General features: G+C 39.0%; 1 protein-coding gene across 3 annotated transcripts; it reads right to left on the reverse strand.

Moving 5' to 3' along the window:
- Positions 1–1,911: 1,911 nt before the first annotated feature.
- On the reverse strand, positions 1,912–18,458 carry LOC122663791 (protein Daple-like). 3 transcript variants are annotated; one of them, XM_043859453.1, is made up of 12 exons: positions 18,009–18,126; positions 16,531–16,538; positions 15,487–15,589; positions 14,449–14,649; positions 14,137–14,259; positions 13,866–13,903; positions 13,675–13,789; positions 5,929–10,515; positions 4,072–4,218; positions 3,802–3,909; positions 3,570–3,712; positions 1,912–2,501 (listed from the first exon to the last, which is right to left on the reverse strand). In XM_043859453.1, the coding sequence occupies exons 3-12, from the start codon at positions 15,562–15,564 to the stop codon at positions 2,225–2,227; spliced, it is 5,817 nt and encodes a 1,938-aa protein (XP_043715388.1). In that variant the 5' UTR covers positions 15,565–15,589; positions 16,531–16,538; positions 18,009–18,126; the 3' UTR covers positions 1,912–2,224. The 3 variants fall into 3 exon arrangements, with proteins under 3 accessions (XP_043715388.1, XP_043715374.1, XP_043715380.1); XM_043859439.1 differs by lacking the exons at positions 16,531–16,538; positions 18,009–18,126 and adding an exon at positions 18,219–18,458; XM_043859445.1 differs by lacking the exons at positions 16,531–16,538; positions 18,009–18,126 and adding an exon at positions 16,271–16,345.
- Positions 18,459–20,673: the final 2,215 nt, after the last annotated feature.

The raw sequence follows: 20,673 nt of genomic DNA on the forward strand, positions 1-20,673 counted from the left end.
TGAAAGAAAAATATTTTTTTTGGAGGGGGGGGGGGGCGGAGGGAGAGAAGGGTGGGAGAAGGGGAATTGAAAGGTCAAGGTTCATACAAGGGATCTCCCTCGGTGGAAAATATAGAACAAAACAAAGAATAGTGGTCTGATTTGTGTGGAGGTTTGTAATTGTTCAGTATCTTTCTAAATGACTGATGAATAATTCATTTTCATACCTTTTTGAACAGTTTTAGATGGTCATTATTTTTGTTTCTTTTTTACTCAAGCTTACATTGATGTTTCTTCTCTCTCTCTCTCTCTCTTTTTGCTCACCCTTTTTTTTTAATGAAAACTGCAATTCCTCCTTGGTCCTTCCGTAGACCTTGACACCTTCATATGAGAAGTGTTGATAGCTAGTTTCCAGGAGTTACAAACAAAAGACCTGCTCACTTTTTTTAGAATCATTAACAAGAACTTCAACAACTTTGAAGGAGGTATATGGCTCCCTAAGGAGGGTGGAGGAGGTAATATGGCTGATCTTTGAAGCTGGTTTTGAGGATTGCTGGTAAGGAAGACAATTCGTGGGTTCATTAAGCTATGAAGTTCCCACGGCCAAGAGGTTGATGCATCCATGCGACTTAACTGATTTGACACACAGCAACAGGCATTGTTTGTATCTAATTGCCTGATCTTGAAAATATTCAGAGATGATCATCAAATGAGTTTACAGAGATCCTTATTCCAAGAATTTTGGAGGCCACCTCAGAGGAAATAACGAAATCAAGAGGATGCTATTCCTGTTCTTGGTATTATCTGTCAGTTCATTCACTCACTCACTCTTGGGTATTCCATCCTTCCTAGGAATATGATCTGGAATTTGAAAACCAGAGATCCCTGGTATCCAGGAATCCTCCCAGATAGAAATTTGTTAACCATTACCCAGCTTTAAAATTCCCTTATAGAAGAGTTTTGTTTACTTTGATTTAGTTTTCCAGAAATGGTCATTTTCAATGAATTTGGATTTAAGAACATTGACCAGTCTCCAACAGACATTTATTAGGATTAGAACTTTGTTGTTATGAGAACTGCTTCTGAATCCTAGCTCTACTTTATTTTTGTTTTAAAGAATTTGTTCCATAAAATGAAAATTTTTTCTTCTGTGAATTGTCATGTCCCCACCAAAAACTAACGTCTATGTTTCTTTGTGTTCCGGTATTTTCAATTCTTACCAATTTTTTTTTTTAACAAAAAATAGGTATTTTCAATTTGATTTTCTTAATTTTTTTTATCTAAAAAAGGAAAGTGTGTCGCTCCGTTACCTCTGTCCATATATATACTTGTAGCTGATAACCTTTTAATTCAAGTGATAAGACAAGTACCCCACTGATCATCAATTACTGATGCTGATCGGTTTGTAAGAGACTTGGTAGGGGTTGATAACTTGGAGCCCGCTTTTGAAGGCTAGTTCTGTAAAGGTTTGCATCAGTGGTGTTAAAGCACCTGATTCTCGGTCCATACCCTTGCCACGGAAGGGGTGACCTGGTGCTAGAGTGAAGATACTAAGAAAGGGCTACTTGATGCAATGCAAAAACCCTAAAGGCAAAGTGGAGTTGCCTGGAAAGAACTACCTAATTCTGAGTGAGTCATCGTGGACATCGATGTGAAGTGTGCTGGTCTGTCACAATCTCATATCAATAAGATGGGAGGGGGGCAGGGGGTTGATCCCAAATTGGTCCCATAAGAGACTTGGTGGGGTTGATGATGCTCAGACTTCCTCACCTTATGAGCCGACTTCTCATGAGGTTCGTATCAATGAAGCAGAATTACAATCTACTAGGATCTCTTGCCGATGCCAACCAATGGTACTAACTCACATGCTGAGCTGTAATAAGAAAAAAAATGGATCTGTTTAAAGTGAAACATAAAGCCTCCAACTAGTCAGATCAATGAAAGAATTTAATTTACTATACAGCATCAAGGAATTATATACCCAGTTATGGACAATAGAATGTACCACAGGGATCCTACACGATTTTATGGCTGACCATGAGAATGGGAGACAGCATTTATTATTTATACAAAATCATGATAACATCTCAGCCTTGACTTCAAAGGTCAAGAGTTATGATACTTGAATTTACAGATGCTAAAAGTCCACTCTTCCTGGAAAAACAGCCAAAGAATGGATATATTTGGCCAGAACAATGGTTATTTCTGGGACTTGAGACGATGTCCAATCATTCCTGTTATGTTGCTATGACAAGTCTTCAACACTGGCTGAAGAGAAATTTGAGCGAGATGACTTCTTGGATACTCTAACATTCTTGAGTGTCATTAAGAGTCTCTGTCTTTCTCCTTCTACCTCTGCAAACCGTAGGCTAAGTTCAGAATAACGGCCATGCATCTCTTTCAGCTCATCATCCACTGCTCTGTATCTTCCCTTCAGTTCTAACATGTCTTTGATCAGTTCGTTGATATCTCTAAAGCTTTGGAATACAGCTTCCTCATCACTGTGTTGCTTCAGGAATGAACTGAACCATCCAAAACAGAAAAATGCTGTCAGCTGCTTGAGATAATTTATACTTCCATTAGTGATATCAAGACAGAATCAGAAACTATAAAGTGTATTATTGGCAACAACATTGCCTATTTACAGAATGACAATGGCAAACAGGCAATGGATTGGGCCACTTAGAAGTTTTAGCTAGACAAACTCGATCTCAGAAGCATACAAGCTTGCTTCTTCATCCCACAATGAGGCCTTTTTGGAATGCCATGAATTAAGAATTTCGGGCTTGGACCTGAGAGTCTACATCAAGGTGATTCTCTAGTTCCCGGTTAGACCGTTGACTTTGTGAGGACCTGAGGTCCCCGCCTTCTTTGCTCGTCTTTAAGGAAAGATTTTAGCCATTGTTCCCTTCGAGGGTTTTTGAGATACTCTTTATACTCACGCACCATTAGCATCTCCGATCTGAGATAAGGGTTACTCCATTAGGTCTTTTTGGTAAGGAGCCCTCCATTAGGCCTTTTCGGTCCAAAGCCTGCCAGAGGGTTCACTAAGATTTCTACCGGAAGTTTATATGCATATCTTTTGGTACACAAGGACTACAATATGAGTGGCCAGAACAGTTGATCAATCATCATTCTTATTGCCCTGTCCGAACTAATTAATGTAACTCCAACACAGCATCCATAGACCTTCATAAGTGACAAATTATGATATATGATCAGCCAACTAGGATGCAAAAGGACTAGGAATTTCTTCGTTGGTAGAGCAGCCTTGCATATAATGCCTGTGAACATACGTACCATTCTAGAAGTTGAAACTTGTACAAAGATTGCAATTCATGTCGAACTTAAGTACTAAACTATATGACTAGAAGTTCTAACAATGCTTAATATAGAATTTTAACCTAGTTACCAATGAAAAGAAGACAAAAAAGAAAAATCATTAGCAAAGTTTACGGAAGGAGATTATTAAAACTAAAAAAAGAAGAAGCAGAAAAAGGAAAACACATAAACATGGATTTCGTGTGTCCACCATTAGCACTGTAGCTTTTGCTTGTTCAGAATTTATAACATCTTAAGTGATGAGTTACCTCTGGAAATGGACACTTGACTTTTTCTTTGCCTGCAATGCTTCTGCAAGCTCAATTTCCAACGCAAGTACCCTTTCTAATGCATTTCCACTCATAGAAAAATTATTAAAGAAGGGGAATAGGCTTCCTAGTTGTTCGTTTGCCTGTTAAAAGGCCAGGAAGAGAATGAATAATTAAAAGTTTGCATCGAGGGTCTAACGTCATGAGGTTGTAAAGGATGTTTATATAATACCTCGTGTAATTGCAACAGTTCTTTTTGTAAACCAGGAAAAGCAGGTTCACATTGATGGTCATCATGTGGAAGAGAGGAAGCCAAATTTTCATTCTTTATCCTTTCCAACTGCAAGAATATGACAGGTTTAAAACAGGTCACATCAGATATCCCTTTGAGGAAATTTACTGCAGTCAAGACCAACATGAGTTTCTAGCTGATCAAAAGTTTTAAAAAATAATAAAAGAGATTAAAACACTTCTCACTTTCCCTTCAGAGACCCTAAGTTACCTCTCTATGTAGGAGATCCATTCTAGACTTCAAGCTTTGGGCTTTAAAATGGTCACTCATAAGAGCTACATTATTTTCAAGAAGAGCTTCTTCACCCATAATTAATTGAATTGGGCTTCCCAGCACACTTTGCGATACAGTATTATCCTGCTAAGTGGTAAATCCAGAGATTAGTTTTGACTTTTGAGACCAAACCAAGCAACAAACTGGTAAAGATTATAGTGCTTGAACAGGCTTACACAAAACCAAATCACAAAACAGGAAACTAATCCCAGATTCAGAACTGCAACAAAAATAGGGCAGAGATACAAAAAGAAATCACAACACAGATTCTCATTACAGTAAAGCAAAATAAAGAATTTAAAAGGTGATACAACCTCTAAATTAATTCAAAGTTATAGATACAAGGGGATTTTTTTTTTAAAAAAAGACAAATAAGAGGGGGAAGGGATGACAGCTACCAAAGATGGCCACAACATATGCAGTGCCAACTAATAATTATCAAGTGTATTTCATTATTAAAAGGAAAGTTAGGGCCTATTGCAGCTATAACTACATACATATATTTATTTACTTATCATGTAGACAATAAGAAAAAGAATTTTTTTGTGGATGATGGCCGGTACTATTCGATAGAGGGTGAACCATATCCTGTGCTGACTAATAATTATAAAATGCATTTCATTCCTTGGTGAAAATGGCTTCATCATGGTCAACCTCTCAATTTGAGTAGGCCACATGGGCAGAGAGAAACCGGCTGCTGCTCGTAGCACTGCTTCACCAATAAAACACCAGGGGGGGGGGGGGGGACGGCGATCCAGTGGAGAAAGTCAGCATAAATATTTTCAATAATTGCTTTTATTCTCAAGAAAATGTTGGATTGAACCAAGTGCTAGACCACCTCCCCTCATGCATCTCTTAGGGAGATGATGACTTCCATTAGCATGACAAGAGATAGAGAAGAACACCGAAATGCATAAAATCTCTAGAGTCCCAACCCAGATGGGCTTAGGAGATAATTGAATGAATTGTGCTGGATTATAAGTTCTAACCCACCAACTCCATAATATGTAGCACTGACATGAAACTTGGATTTGGACTCAGTTTCCAAAAGCCAAAATCACAATTAGGGAAAATTAATGCAGATTCTCAAAAAAATTCAGAAATAACCGGAATTTCAGCCAATATGCCCAAAAAATATAAGAAACTGATAACTAAGCCACACAGACACATACACATTTTTTAAAGCAAAAGTAATACAATATAGGGAACTACAAATCTAGGAAATTTTTAAAATTTAATACTTAAATAAGTTTATTAACTAAGATATAATTTAATGAAATGAAATGCATCAACCATGTTTCAATGTTTGCAATGGCTGGCACAAGAACAAAGATTCCTGATCTTACTTAACATTATGGGCACCTATTACTTTGGAAACTGACAGTTATTTAATTTCTTAGAGTTCGTGAAACCGTTCCTTTCAGTTTTGCAAGAACGATAGGGTACTAAGGATAAGATCAAGAAAATAAGTTAATCAAAAATCCCTACCAACTATTTTTCAGTGTGCTTATCCCTTGAACTTTTCATCATTTGGTAACTCTTTAAAAACTGCTGCTTAGACCCTAAAGACAGTCTCTAACAACAGCTCAAAGAAGCAACCGGGGGCATATGCAGAGTTGTGCAACAAGCTTCGGTCTCTTGGGATGCTTACAATCTAGTGATCAAGAAAAGTGAGTATTCGTCTAATGCCACATATCACTCATGCATTACTAAGTGCAAAAAGTTTCAAGAAAACTTGTACGCTGGATGCCTGGAATTAAATGTAAAGAACTGAAATTAAGAAAAAGTAATTACCTGTATTGATTGCAATGTCATCTGTGAACTTGACTGGCTACTTTCATTGCTAGAAAGTGAGTATTCGTCTTCTGCTTGTTTGCACCTTAGCAACCTATCTCTGTCCAACGAATTAAGGTATTGATCAACTTCCAACGATACTTCTCGTTGAACATCCATGACTTTCTCACTGGGCATGCACTCCCCAATGCCTGGTCTGGAATTTCCTTCCTCTCGAATACTTATATCCAGTGCACAACTTCTCAGCTGTTCTCTCATAGAACAAAGCTCAACTGCAATTCTAGACTTTTCCTCCTCACATTCCTGTAAAGAAGCTTCAAGCTTTTGTTTATCTTCTTTGCAACAGTCGAGGCTTATCAATGAACACTCCAGTTCAGCTTTCATTCCGTCACAAGCCTTGACCTTCTCTCTCTTGTCAGAAAGCACCGACTGCAACTCCGTATCTAATTCCAAGATCTTCAATGACAGTTCTTTGTTTTTTTTTATGTGAGACGCTTCACTTTTCTTCCTATTCTCAACCTCATCAAGGGCATCTTGCAGTTTCAACAGCATCTCTTCACCATGCCTTTTGGAAATATATAGCTGGTTTCTCAGTTCTTGCAGCTTCGTCTCACACTGTTCTCTGATAAAAGCAATTCTCAGAGACTCCTGCATGGTGACCGACAGTGCTTCAGTTTCTTTTTTTTCCCGAGCCTGGATACACTCAGCATCAGCCTTGTCTTTAAGCTCTTTTAAATGGATAGAAAGATTTTTGAACTCTTCTGTCTTCAAAATTTGTTCGGAAAGCTTGTGAGTAAGCTCATTGTGCTGGTTCCGCAGCATCATCAGTTCATCATCATATTCCTTTGGCAATGAAATTCTAGCACATTGCTCATCTAATTTGGCTCTGAGAACAGTAACTGTGATTTCCAGTTCATCCCTGGAGGACCTCAGCTTATTAATCTCTTCTTCAAAAGTACCCAACATGTGTTTCAATTGTCCAACCTCAAGTTCATGCAAATGACTATTCTTGACATCATCACCAGCTTTCGCAATGGCAGCCTCAGTCTTAAACTTCTCACATTCGGCCTCAGTCTTAAACTTCTCAAGTTCGGCTGACCTTACTTTGTCTTTATTCAGAAGTACATTTCTCTCAGTAACCGAGGCTTCTAACTCAGACTTTAGTGAGTCAAGGGCTGTCAACAGTCTAGCATTTTCTTCAACATACTGTTCTTCAATAGCAGTATGCCTATTAAGTGTGGTCAATACATCAAGATGCTTCACACAGAGTTCGTCATGACGCCCATCTAAAGAATCAAGTTGCTGATTGAGCTCCTGCATCCTGGTCTGGAACTGATTTCGTGTGAAAACAAGTTCAACATCGCCAGCTAACAAATATTCATACACTTCTGCAAGGCAAGTTTCCAGTTCAGTTGCTTGGAGATGCAATGATGAAGCATTTTCATCTGCCTCTTTGAAGCATAACTCTCTATGCACCAAAATACTACTAACTCTTGATTTCTCTAATTCTAGATTGGATACTAGTTGCTTTAAATTGACTAGTTCAGCTTTCTGTTGATCAAAACCAAGCAGCTGGTCATGTTTCTTGTTCAACTGGGCAGTAAAATCTGCTACTGTGCCTTCTAATTCAGCTCTGATTCCTTTCTCAAAGTTCAATTCAGCATTCACACATCTCAAACTTTCTTTTAAATTATCAAACTCCATTGCCAGCTTGACAGATTCCTCATTGTCAGCTGCTAAGGAGGTCATTAAAGCATGGTTTTCTTGTCTAATATCAAAAACAGCCAACTTTGTCCTTTCAAGCTCCTCATTGACACTTTCCAAGGCCAGAATCTTTTGAGCAATATTCCTGTTCTCAGTAACAATATGTTGCAGCTCAGCTTCCAACAATTCACCTTTTGAGAAGAGCTCATGGTTCTGCTCGACATAATTTTCTTCAGATTTTGAGCTGAACTTGAGTCTGTTGACAAACCCTTCAAGTTCTAGCTGAAGCTTTTCAACGTGAGCATGGGATAGAGCTAGTCTAGTCACCATGTCTTTCATTTCAGATGCAAACATCTGCTTCATGCTCAAAAGTTCTGACTCTGTGCCACTTAATGACCTTCGAGCAATATCCCTTTCTTCCTCCATAACCTTTTTCTCTTGGATGAGTTGAATAATCTTTTCACAAGCTTCCTTCTGAAGCTCTCCCAAATGCAAGATGCTATTGATTAAGTCATTGTTTTGCAAGTCCTGCTGCAGCGATTCACCTTGAAATGCGGGTGCATTGAGTTGCTCCCTATAGGATAGCATGGCTGACATCAGATCCCCCAACTTATCTCGCAGAAAAATGGCATTTCTATCCAGATTGTCCCTAACAGAAACCTGATTATCAAATTCAGCCTTGACAACAGTCAATTCCTCATGCAAAGCATTTATATCTTTCAGAAGATTAGCTTTCTCCAGAGTTTCCTGTTTCAATAAATTCATTAGTTCCATGTTTTCTGCAGTGCATGCAGAATATTTGCTTTTGTAGCTTCTGGACTCCATCATCAATCCTTCATATTCCGTGATTTTTTGAGTAAGAAGACAATTTTCATAGGACATGGATTCCAATTTTTCTTGTAGAATTTGGGTTTGCAAAGCTAGGTCATTGCATTTGGCGACACAACTAGCCTTGTACTCGCTGAGTGTGCTTACATCATCCGACGCAGTTTTCAGCTGAAGCATCAACAACTCTTTGGACTCAGTGGAATGTTCAAGCTGTTGTGCCAATTCATCCATCCTCTCTTTCATGATTCTGATGCCATCACATGTTTCATGCAATGTTTCTTGCAGAACCTTAGAAAACACATCCAAATGCATGTTGACAACATGCATCTCACAAAGTTCAGCTTCGACCATCTGATAACGATCTTCTTGGAAGTTAAGTAACCTCTTTAAGTCCTCCAAAAGAACCTCTCCACCCAAGAACTGGTTGTTTGGATCTGAGTTCTGGTTCTTTAATAGCAATTTAGCATGATTTCCTTGTGTGAGTGTTTTGCACTGATCTAGGAGAGGTTCATTACCCTGATCCACTGTTTCCACACACTCCAGAAAACAGAGTTGGGAACCTTCTGCAAAAGCTTGCCTAATGAGGTTTTCGTTTGTCTCAAACATGGACAACACCTGAAAAGAAAGCAGTTCAAGGTCTTTCTGTAACCGGTCCACCGCAACAGAATAATTTAAGCGAGCCCTTCTGAGTGCTGCTTCTGAGGTGATAGCCCTTTTCTCAAGCTCCTTATTAAGGGACTCCAAGTTATGTCTATCCTCAGCAAACTTTAAGAATTGATCATTCATATCTTGGTGCACTGTTTCCATCTGAGTTTTACAGGAAGAAATTGTGTACAGGCAACTAGAGTGCTCATTTCTGAGGTTCTGCAACTCTCCCAGCATTTGCTTCTGACTTTCCTCAAGCCCCTGAATAAGAGCTTCATAGTAGCACTCCATCTGGCCCATTTTCCGAGCAAGAATTTCCCGCTCAGCTTTGGACTCTTCTAACTCCCTTCGAAGTTCACAAAATTTGGTTTCCATTGCAGATGTAACATCAATAAGTTCAGCCTCCCCAGAAATTTGGCCAGGTTTGCATAAACGGTGAAGCATACCTTCAGATAGAGAATCGTTGGCATCAAAGCCCTCTAAACCACTTCCCCCATCTCCACCAGTGAAGTGTTCAGGTCTTTGCACAGTCATTGTTCCAATTCCCTTCATATCTGCTGCTACTTCCATTGGTAGTAGATTTATCACAGAAACTGCTTCTGTGGTTCCCTGTTTAAGATCCTGCAGGATGTGCTGCAATGCCTCTAAATCTGGGTAGAGGAAACTGGCATCACAATCACTGTACCTGAGGCATGCCTTGTTCTGAACCTCCCTTAGCTTATCCTCCATAACCAAAAGACCCTGCATCCATTTCATCGGCACATCCAGCAATGAGCAATTATGCTCATTCTCAATGATTTCCTTATTTGTTGTCTGAGGACTCGATCTAGAATGTTGAAGCTGTTCAAAATCAATTTTTAACTGTGAACACTCTGATTTCAGTGAAGAAACTTCTTTCGCCAATCTTTCTCCAGAAGCAATTTCAGCAGCAAGCTGCTCAGAATACTGTTGTGTTTCACCACCTAATTCATCCGCATGACTTTGTACAGTGTTTACTAGAAGCTTAAGCTCTAGGATAGAAGACTCAGCCACTTCCAAGCTTTCTCTAAGCCGACTATTCTCTTCATAAGCAGTTGTCAAGTCATTATCCACCGAATAGTCTGAACTCCAGCCATGGCCCCAATCACTGCTCCCCTGTCGCAAAATCTGAAGATCAGAGAGGTCCTTTTTCTCAGGCTGATGACTTTGACCAAGGGAAAGTCCACCTAATTCACCAGACAATGTGCTCTTGAGACTATCAATTTCATGCATGCTGGATGTATCATGCTTTTCGGCATAAATGCTTTCCGACGTGTTAGATGAGTCATCAATTCCCACAGCTGAGTCTGCATGATCTTCATTCAACTCCACATCCTCCTCAAGTGAAGGAAGTTCTCTAGATTCTGACTTAAATCTAACTCTCACATCAACCTGTTTCAAAGAGAAAAATGATTATCTTAAAGTCAAGCATGATATGGCAAAAGACTAGGCAATTTTATCAGTATAACAATATTAAGACCTAGAAAGGAGCTCCAACATGTATGTGATCTGTAACATCAGAAGAGCTCTTTAGCACGTACTAGTATTTATTATGATGATCTCACATGAAGTTTATTACAAAATATAAACTAGCCAAACCCTTTTACATGGATTCTACAAGCTTATATTATAAATGTTATGTTCAAGTGTTCCCCGAAAAAATAAGCGATGTGCTACACTATGATCCGGGTGTAGTGAAAAGTGAGCAAGGGTAGCTAGACGTCCCCTCTAAGCGGCGTGCCGCGTCAGCGCCCGGATGTAGTGACAAGTAGGCAAGGGTTCTCGCACTGTGGATGAGTGGGGGTAAAGAAGCTAGTCCAAAAGCGTAGGATTAGATTAGCATATTGGAACATTGGATCTTTAACAGGTAAGAGTCTAGAATTGATAGATGTTATGGGGAGAAGAAGGTTTAACATAGCTTATATTCAAGAGACTAGATGGAAGGGTAAAAAAGCTAAAGAGTTGGACGACTATAAACTTTGATATACTGGGAATAAAAGTAATAGAAGTCAAGTGGACATAGTAGTGGATAAAGATTTAAAGAATGATGTGGTGGATGTTAAAAGACTCGGAGATAGAAGTATATCCATAATCCATCAAACTTGGAGTAATTTACATGTACCTCCCCTGTAGTTTGGTCCAATTACAAGCAACGCCCCATTGTTTGAACAATTACATGGACCTCCCCTGGACTATGGTGGGGCAAAGGAGAAAGTGCCAGTTTGATTGCTAGGACCACTTGGAACTTCAATTTTAGATGATAACAGAAGTCATAGGATTTGCTTCCTTTGTCTAGTTGGAGAACCTGAAATAGAAGACCCTCCAACCTGAAGACTAGTGGGTACCTAAAATGAAATTATGGCCTCAGAAAATTCCTTTGGGTATCCTAATGGGGAATGAGGTTCAGAAGCATTCAATCTCCATGACACATGGAAAGGTTAAAAAGTTCAGTTGTGGGAAAAAGAAGGATCCTCAACAGATACCTAGAAGACTTCAAAAACTATCAAAGACACTAATTATGACCAATTCAGCTGTGTGAAAAACTAAGGATCCTCAACAGATATTTAGAAGACTTAAAAAACCATCAAAGACAATTTAATTATGACCAGCATCCTAGTAGCACAGTCCATGGTAGCATTATGAGGATGACAGTGACTTCAAGTAATCATTTATGTGATAAATGAGGAGATTTCTGTTGGAATAGGAGAAGCTAGAGTGTCCCTGAGAGCGAGATTATCCCATCATGTTGTTTTATCAGAATTTGGAAAGGCTGATTTTCCCAATTGCTTATACCATAAGGTTCTGGTATGATGGTCTTTAAGAGTGTGGATTCTCAGATTAGTTGGTTGATTCTAGTAACAATTAGTTGATAACTTCCTGTTATGTCTGTCTTATTGTTTTGGTGTGCCAGTTAGATGGAGGTTGACCCTTCTCCCCTTGTTTTTTTTTTCCCCTTCTTAATTCCAGGGAAGCTGTGCAAGCCCATTAATGATGAATTGCACCAGGCCAAGACCCAGGCTGGGAAACAACTTCAAGGCCAGAAACAGCCTGTGTGCATCCTTGATCGCATTTCCATAGTTTCAAAGTTGGCCAATATTGAGCTAGTTACCCGATCTGGGGTATCATCTGGGAGCAATCCAATATATTAACTGTGGATTGGCTGGCCCACTGGCAAGGCAATATTGCACTTTGCTCACTGGATTGCCTGATGTGAAATCGTGTTGCCAAGGAATAATCCAAGGCCTGATACCGATCTTCAATCCCCACCCGGTCCTAGTGAATTTTCTAGTTTCTGCTTCTTCTCTGAAGGGTTGTTTGTATAAGCCAATCCTCTTTCTACTTGTGGAACATATAAGAGTTGCATTTGAGTCTGGACAATTTTCAAGCTTTAAATATGATTCTGGTTTCGTGTGTGTCTGCACTCCTTTACATTTTGCACCATAAGGCTGTTTTCTTTTCATGTTCTTTTTGGTATATTTTCTTTTCAATTAATTACTTATAAAAAAAAAAAAAACTTTGATGTTTTAAATCTTGACCTGAAAAGAGGAAAGCTGTACCTGCATCACACATTCACCCCAAGTCCTATTCATTACAACTGGAATTTCACGCACTCCTTCTATCTGCTCTCTGCGAACCTCCCCATCTTGACCTTCATGCCCTAATCCATGGCATGTGGTTACCGGACCTACTTTCCCTAGCTTTTTACTAATAGTTCAGCGGCCATAATTGAGAAGCTGAGGGTTTTTGCTGAATTTTCCACATATACAAACCTCTCAAAATCTAGCAAGTGGCACCCTTTGCTTGAGTTGCCTAGGGAAAGAACAGAGTGTACAAGTCCATTCTCTTATTGTTCATTAAGATTAAAATGAAAGTACTACAACTACATCCCTATAAGTGAAACAACAGAAGATAGGTGTCTCCTATAAAGAAAAACCCGCTATAATCTTTTACTGAAAAGGAACAGGGGGTTACATATCTTTTTAATTTTTCTGAAATGAGTTACATCTGGTTAGGAACTGTGGCTGTGATCTAAATGGCCCAATGATTGTAATAATCTACTTACTTATCTGATGGAATGAATTAAGGAAGAAGGTTGTTGATCATTCATCCAGTAAGGGCAGGTGCAATCTCCCCTCTTGAAGGGCTGTCTACTGTTTTATTCTTGCTTGTTTATATATGCTTGAGCTTTAACTTTATCATGAAAAGCAAACCAATGGTCAGTGCCATACACAAAGGGCTCCACTATAAAATGATAGTAAATAAAGGCTAAAGTACAAATTTTGTTATACAACATATCTACAATAGTAGACCCATCAATGACAAAATATACAATTCATATCATAATTTAGGCTATTCGCAGCATATGTTTATCAGTCCAGAACTGGTAGACAAACAGTAAAAAATGCAAAATACATTTATAGGTACACTTCTATGTCCGAGTGAAGAATACAGAAATAACCAACATCTTGAATTCTAGCATGATTAAAGTAACCAATTATTATGAAAACATCAATCAACAGGAGCCCAAAACAACTGCAAAATATTATCTACCTGATCATTGGTCATCTCTGTGGATGCTAATAACTTTTGAACAGGATCATGAGCATTCTGATTGGTCAACATCCGGAACCCCTTCTCCCTAAGCTCCCTCTGCTGCTCAAATTCTCTGCAATCAAAGGGAACATAAGACAAATTGGTTGAAATAATAAAGCACCCAGTTTATGGTGTTACTGGTGTTGTACCTGAACCCTGTTTTAGAAGTGAGCAGCTGGACTGTGACCTAGCAACAAATAATCCATTGAATCACAAAATAAGCAGCAGTTTATTTGTTATTGATTTATATTACTATCGAAAAAAGTAGAATAAGAAGAATTCAGCTATTTCATGGCCATGATTACCAAACAGGGAAGTAATGAAAAATGCATTGTCTCAAACCAATTGGTGGAAGTATTTGGATTGTTATCATGAAATACTGAGACATATTCAGAAAAACAAATATCCACAAATACCCACATGTAAAACAGCTCCAGAATCGCAACCGTTAAGAGGCAGAGCAACAGCACAAGGCTTCGATGCATCAGCATAATCAGCAAGGTTGATGTTAGCCTCACCAAGAAAGCTGGACCGAGAAGAACCCTAATGTCAACAAGATTCAGAGCAAATATAACAGTTAGTCTTGGTTTGGAAGAAATTAATTTATTCAGACAGCTTTCTAAACAAAGGTAGAAGCACGAGCAGTCTAGGCTCATAACAATGTTCAATTGCACGCAGACAAACTTACAAGAGCATAAAAATGGAAATGCTGAAACTAAGAAGGATTAATACCATTGCCACAACAAGTTTATACAGCTTTTCGTCATATTCTTTCGTTCTTGGATCTTGGAGAAGTCTTGTGGTCTCATAGATAGGATCTGCCCATTTGCACGTTCCATTTCTCACATTTGCTTTGGTTGTCTTTGCTGTTGCTTTTCCAGAATCAGCAGGAATTAAAGATACAAATAATTTATCCCATCCAGTTTGTGGAATCTGAAACAAGAAAAATAAAAAACGAATCATCTCAAAGATTAAAATGCACATACAATCCTTTCCAAGGATACAGAACACATCCAGTTCTTTCTATAATTATCAAAATCTGGACGCTGTATGTTAGCAGCGAACTGTATGGCCTGCAATGATATATGGCTTTATTTGAATTTTGAATATCCAACTTTGGCATAATTCAAAATATCAGAACCTGGCCAATGTAACCATTTGTATTTCTTCATTATTTGTCTTTTAACAAGTTATGAATTAGAAGAAGTTACACTCTGTCTCTCTCTATCTCCTTTTGCATGCACAGGTACTGGTTCTAGCGGCCTAGCCTTGATTTTGACACATCTTACATAAGATATCAGTAAATCATTGAGATCCAAAAGTTGGATTGATTACTTAAAACTTATTTTCCTTTTTCTTTCTCTTTTTTTATCCCAATGTAAGCCAACCTGTAATGCATTTGATCTGGAATCACTATTAGGAATCCCCACTCACAGAAAGAAATTGTATCACCAGCCAAACAAATTTTAAAAAATAATCATCATACTGAAAGATTCGTACCCAGATCAAACAGCTACACCTAATATGAAATGTTCAAAGCAAAAAGAATTAGAATCAATGAAAATGCATTAGTGCAACACAACATGAAGAACAAGAACCATCCAGTTATCTGGTATATATTTTGAGATTGATGGCCCATAGCAAAATAAAGACATCAAGCAACACAGATATCATATTTGAAAGAAGATTAACATAGGGAAGGGGGAAAATCCATCAAGAATGAAAATTCCGGCATAAAGATCAAATATAACATTCAAAAGAGAAGCTTACATGCGTGGCATGGAACTGCAACCGAAAAACCACTTTTACTTTCAACTTCTCATCCTTCCACTTTGAAATCCTTGACATTATTGAATAATCAATGGATCATCAGCTGCAAACAATCAGTTTTCCACTTTCACATTCCTGTCTATTATATCAAAATGAAACCACTATCCTTCATAGAATAATGCATGATCATCAAATGTAACAGCCCAAAAGTTCAATACAAGAAATGCGAGCTATCAACGACTACAACATCAGGATGTCAAAGTCCAGCATCATGATGACAGAGATTCGGCTCTATATTAAGAGACATGCTACTCCATCTTGATTCAAAAATCATGATCAGAACAAAATTTCACGCAAGGATACGTTCAATGAAGTTTAAAACCACCAGGAAGTCTGTCAAAGAAATGATGAAGTCTCATACTTGGCAACAACGTAGCTTTTGTTGTAGAAAGCAAGCCTCAACTTATATGGTGGGGTAGGAATGTAGGATATTGAAGATTCACAAAGAAATCAAGAGGCAGGAATGATACGAAGAAAATATATAGAAAACAGCATTGAGGAACTTAAATGCTGTACATATAATGACATTATTTAGTAATGATGTTTGAGCAAATGCTTACTTACATAACTTGTAAGGAACACCCGATCCAAAATGCTCAGTTGGGGTATGAATGACAACATACTGAACAAGCTAGACCTAGAAGGAGACTATCTAGATGAGCAGAAGCTGTCTCTCCCACCCCCACCCTGAAAAGAAAAGAAAAAAAAAAGGCAGGTCCCATGCAATGTCTAGGCTATCAGCAACTCCTATGCCAAGACTTTAACTAGGGTAATCAGACCAGACCTCATCCTTCTGCAGGAAACAAACATGGAAACAGTGAATTTTACAAAATTTTGTGGGATATAAGGTTCCAACGTTGTGAATTAGGTACAACTACCACTACCAGCTATAGGACCTGTAGATGAATCATCCAGTGATACAAGATACTGATGTTTTCAGAAGGATGGACTTCTTTTTCTGTCAATAGCGCTAAAAATTAGAATAACATTGTGAAAGAGAATCAAATTGGCGGTTGAACAATAAAAATGTAAAAATTTTGCACAGGGTCACATGCGATCCCAAGATTAAGTACTGTAGGTGGTACCATTTGCTTGATATGGGATAGATAGATTTTCCTTTTGTGCAAGTAGGAGTTCCCAAACCTCCAATCTAAAATGATGTACTAGAATATTCCTCAGTTTTCTGCTTATGAGAGGGAAAATGAAATTTGGACATCCATAGTCATTGGAGACTGAGGGAAGATAACCAAAGCAAGATTTTTATTTTTTGGGGGGATGAATACCAAAGCAAGATTATCAAGTCTAAACTAGCAGAATGTGCTTCGGGGTGGAGGAAATAAAACTGTTTGAAAATGCATTCCCCAGCATCTAGAGAACCAGAATCATACAAATTTCTCTAGCATTGGAATTCCAAAAGGAGATTAATGAGATAAAAGGTGAAATAAGGGGAAGGAAAGTAGAAATGAGTAAGAAAGAAACAAGTGTAACAATGTTACCAAATAAAAGAGGGGAAAAGAGTGTAATAAGCGAAAACCCTGTTACCAGTGAAAAACTAAAATCTAAATTTTAGTTAAACAAAGCTTCCAAATGGTAGACGGACGTTGAGCACAACATTCATACTTAATGGTAAAATAACCTTGAAATGATTTTAACTTACAAGATAGACCAAGTTATACCAGAGATGAAGAAGATACAATTCTAAAAGATCTTCCAAAAATAAGATCCCTTTAAAGCCTATGCATAGAGCTGAAAACATAGGGCTAGCGTCAAAAGGCCAACCCACTCGAAATCAACCGCATGAAAAATGGAGTACCCACTGCTCTTGTCCACACATCAGAAGTCGAACTTTCCACTAGATAGAACTCAAAGTAATACCCAATTCAAAAGATACAGTGAATAAATAAATCAGCAAAATAGACAAAAGTGATTATGAAAACGGAAAGTAGAATCGTTCGATTTAAAAAGCTAAATTTGTCCAGAAATGTGATCGAACAGGCACGGAAACATATGTCAAGGTAAATCCACCATATGCCCTCTTGAACAGAGTAGTCAATTCCAAACGAAGTCATTTCTATGGTCAAAAACGTCGAATTTTCAAATGCCACTAGAAATAAGTCTCAACAAGCTGAAATCAAACAAATGATCAGCTTCGGATCCTATGAAACCAGCAGAGTTAAACTTCGAACTTGAGCTACTACATTTGCACAAGCCTCAAACTGCGAATCTTAAATATTTAACTAAGTCGTACCTGAAAAAGAGGAAATCCAATACAGCTCCTTACGAATATCTCTAGTTCACAACCTAGACTCAAAAACCAAAGCAGCTTTGCAGAAACAAAGAAACTGAGGATAGGAGAATCTGAAACGAAATGTTTGCCTAAATCTGGAAAACAGTACAGTAAAAAAGTAGTAAAGAAAAGTTAAACGTACAACATTGCTTCGTAAAAACAAAATATCCGGAAATCTAAACTAGATTCCGCTTCAGAAAAACTCCAAATTCGTAGAATCAGACACAGAATGCAGTAAATTCTCCTGCCAAAGCCTAATTTCGAAGCAGAACTGATTTAAAAAACTATCAAGAACCAAAAAAAATTAAAGATTAAAAAACCGAAGAACAAAAATATTTAAAAAGAAATATAGGAAAAAAGACGCTGTAGAGCCATCAAACCGTACCTAATTCCGGATCTGGGAGTGCTTAAACTGCAAGGGAAATGACGGAAACTTTCGATGGAAGCTTCGACACTTCTGAAACGACAGATCAAGACAGGTCTGAATTGGATCTTGGAACTGGTTTTGTGATGAAGAAGTTCCCAATGGAAGAGGTTCGCCATGGGATTTGATCATTAGTAGAGATGGAAATATCAGGTTTCGAAAGGGGATTAAAATAAAGCGACATCCCGCCAAAGCCTGTAATTGTCAGTAATAAAACACGAGGTAGAAGGTAGGAAGTAGGACTAAGAGAAACTGGACTTTACAATGATGCCCTTGATTAGTGTTTTGACCAGAAACATTCCAGAGGTTCGCCAGTAAATAGTTGCTAAAAAGAAAAAAACGCTAGTTGGCTCCGGACTGGTTCTATGCCACTGTTCTTATTTGTCTGCTTCCGTTCTCTGGGGCCACCACGTTGCTCCGAGACTTCGGTCCACAGCACTGAATGAAACTTAACGGCGTCAAAGTTTGACGTCTTATAATTTCCTCCTTGCCTTCTTCTTCCCCTCCCCCAGTCCCCCCTCTTTAAAATGTGTAACAGTTCTCCTGGATGAACCGTCAACTATGGCATCTATGTATTCCATAAGTGAGTTATGACTCATGACTCATTTGGAAGCTCAATATGGCAATTTTGATCATTGAATATCTAGGTAATGGTTTGGTCTATAGTTTGAGGTATCGGTCTCGAATTGTCCATATTCAAATCGGGCGATCTGTAACAGTATCGTTAACCATTGATCTTGATACCTTGTTGATCCCATACCAATGGAACGTATGGACCAGGAGTAAAACTGTTAAAATCCGATTCTTTAGGAAAATCAAGGGCAAAATTGATCGATTTGGACCTATCCATGCCGATCTATATCACTATTGTATTGGTTTTTGAGATAGCCAATCGAATATCGTGCACTAAATCCATGGTTTGGAGTTTGGACTAGTCATATCTGAATATTTACCAACAGAAAAAACGAAAAGAAAAGAAAAGAAAAGAAAAAACTTCATAAGTAAAATAATGTTTAGTCCAATATTAATTGAAGATAAAAAATCTCCAAAGGAGAGCCCTTTTGGTTTCCTTGCATCAGCCAACAGTAAACCTTATTACCATCCACCCAGACCTCTAGCTATCGAATCACTTGTTCCATGACATGGTACAAATCCTACATGACCCCCTCTAACTTTTGGTGCCAACACAGTCCCTGAAACACCACAACTTAAGGAAACAAAGGTTGTGTTTGGTATGCACTGTTGTATACATTATTTTTGTCATCCGAATATGCAAAATCGTCCTAGAATGCATTTCAAGAAAACATACCAAACACACTTAAAGTGAACTGAGAATGGCTAATAAAACAAAAGCTCATCCGCCAAAGAATGGAGATTAATCTAAACATCACAAATAAGAATGGCTTTGATAGATGCAAGCAGAGCTTGGTACTCACTCAAAGAGAGGGGGTTACAAGAATCAATAAAACAAGATGATGATCTTGAGGATACCAAGGACGGATGACTTGCAGTCCAAACAGATATAAGATGCATGATATACGTAGGATAAATAGATTGATTACAGGAAATTATACGATTATTGCCTAACCACAGGGTTCATAAACGGTGAAAACAAAAGAAGTCAGATCCTTGAGTAATCCAAGAGGTCACGCTACCCAGTTGTGCTTCGAAAACGGACGAGAAGAGAACATGCCAAACATTCTCGCAAGCACACTGATGAGGCATAAAACACCCCACCTATCAAAGGCTGCCACATGGCCGACCCGACCTCAATCCGAGAACCGAGTTGGGCCGAGCGGGGGACCAGGCCGACCCCATCTCCGATAAGTCACATGACAGAGCCAGATTCGAGCGAGCTAGCCGGTGGATGAAGCCGAGCTCATACAGGTCAGCCGTAGACTCCTAGCCGATCTTGTGGCCGAGACCAACCTCTCGGGCCGACCTCCCTTGCTGACCTCCCTTGCCGACCTCCTCTGCCGACCCCCTGGGCCAACCTCCGAGGCCGAGCCCTCCTCCACTGAAGCCGCCATAGCACCCTACCGTGGATCTCCGGGCCACGTCAGCGCATCCCGAGAATCACGATATAAGGATCAAGCCACGATCCCAGCGCAACATGGAATCGCACTCTACATGGATTCTTACCTTAATAAGAGTCCGACCCCGAAAATAGCTCTCCACTCCGCTCTACGCGGGAGAACCTTCCGAAAGAAGGACTCCTACTATACTAGGACTCTCCCAACCGCCTCATCTCCTCCTCACTCTATAAATACCCAGGTATGGAACACCATTGATCATTTGGCTTTTCACCACGCAGTTACGCTGTTGCATTGGAGACCTGACTTGAGCATCGGAGAGTCCTAGGCAGGAGCCACACCGGTTCTCTTGTGCTCATCGCTTGGTTTTTGCAGGCTCATCC

The sequence above is a fragment of the Telopea speciosissima genome, chromosome 1 (assembly GCF_018873765.1).
Source record: "Telopea speciosissima isolate NSW1024214 ecotype Mountain lineage chromosome 1, Tspe_v1, whole genome shotgun sequence".
Classification (NCBI taxonomy): Eukaryota; Viridiplantae; Streptophyta; class Magnoliopsida; order Proteales; family Proteaceae; genus Telopea; species Telopea speciosissima.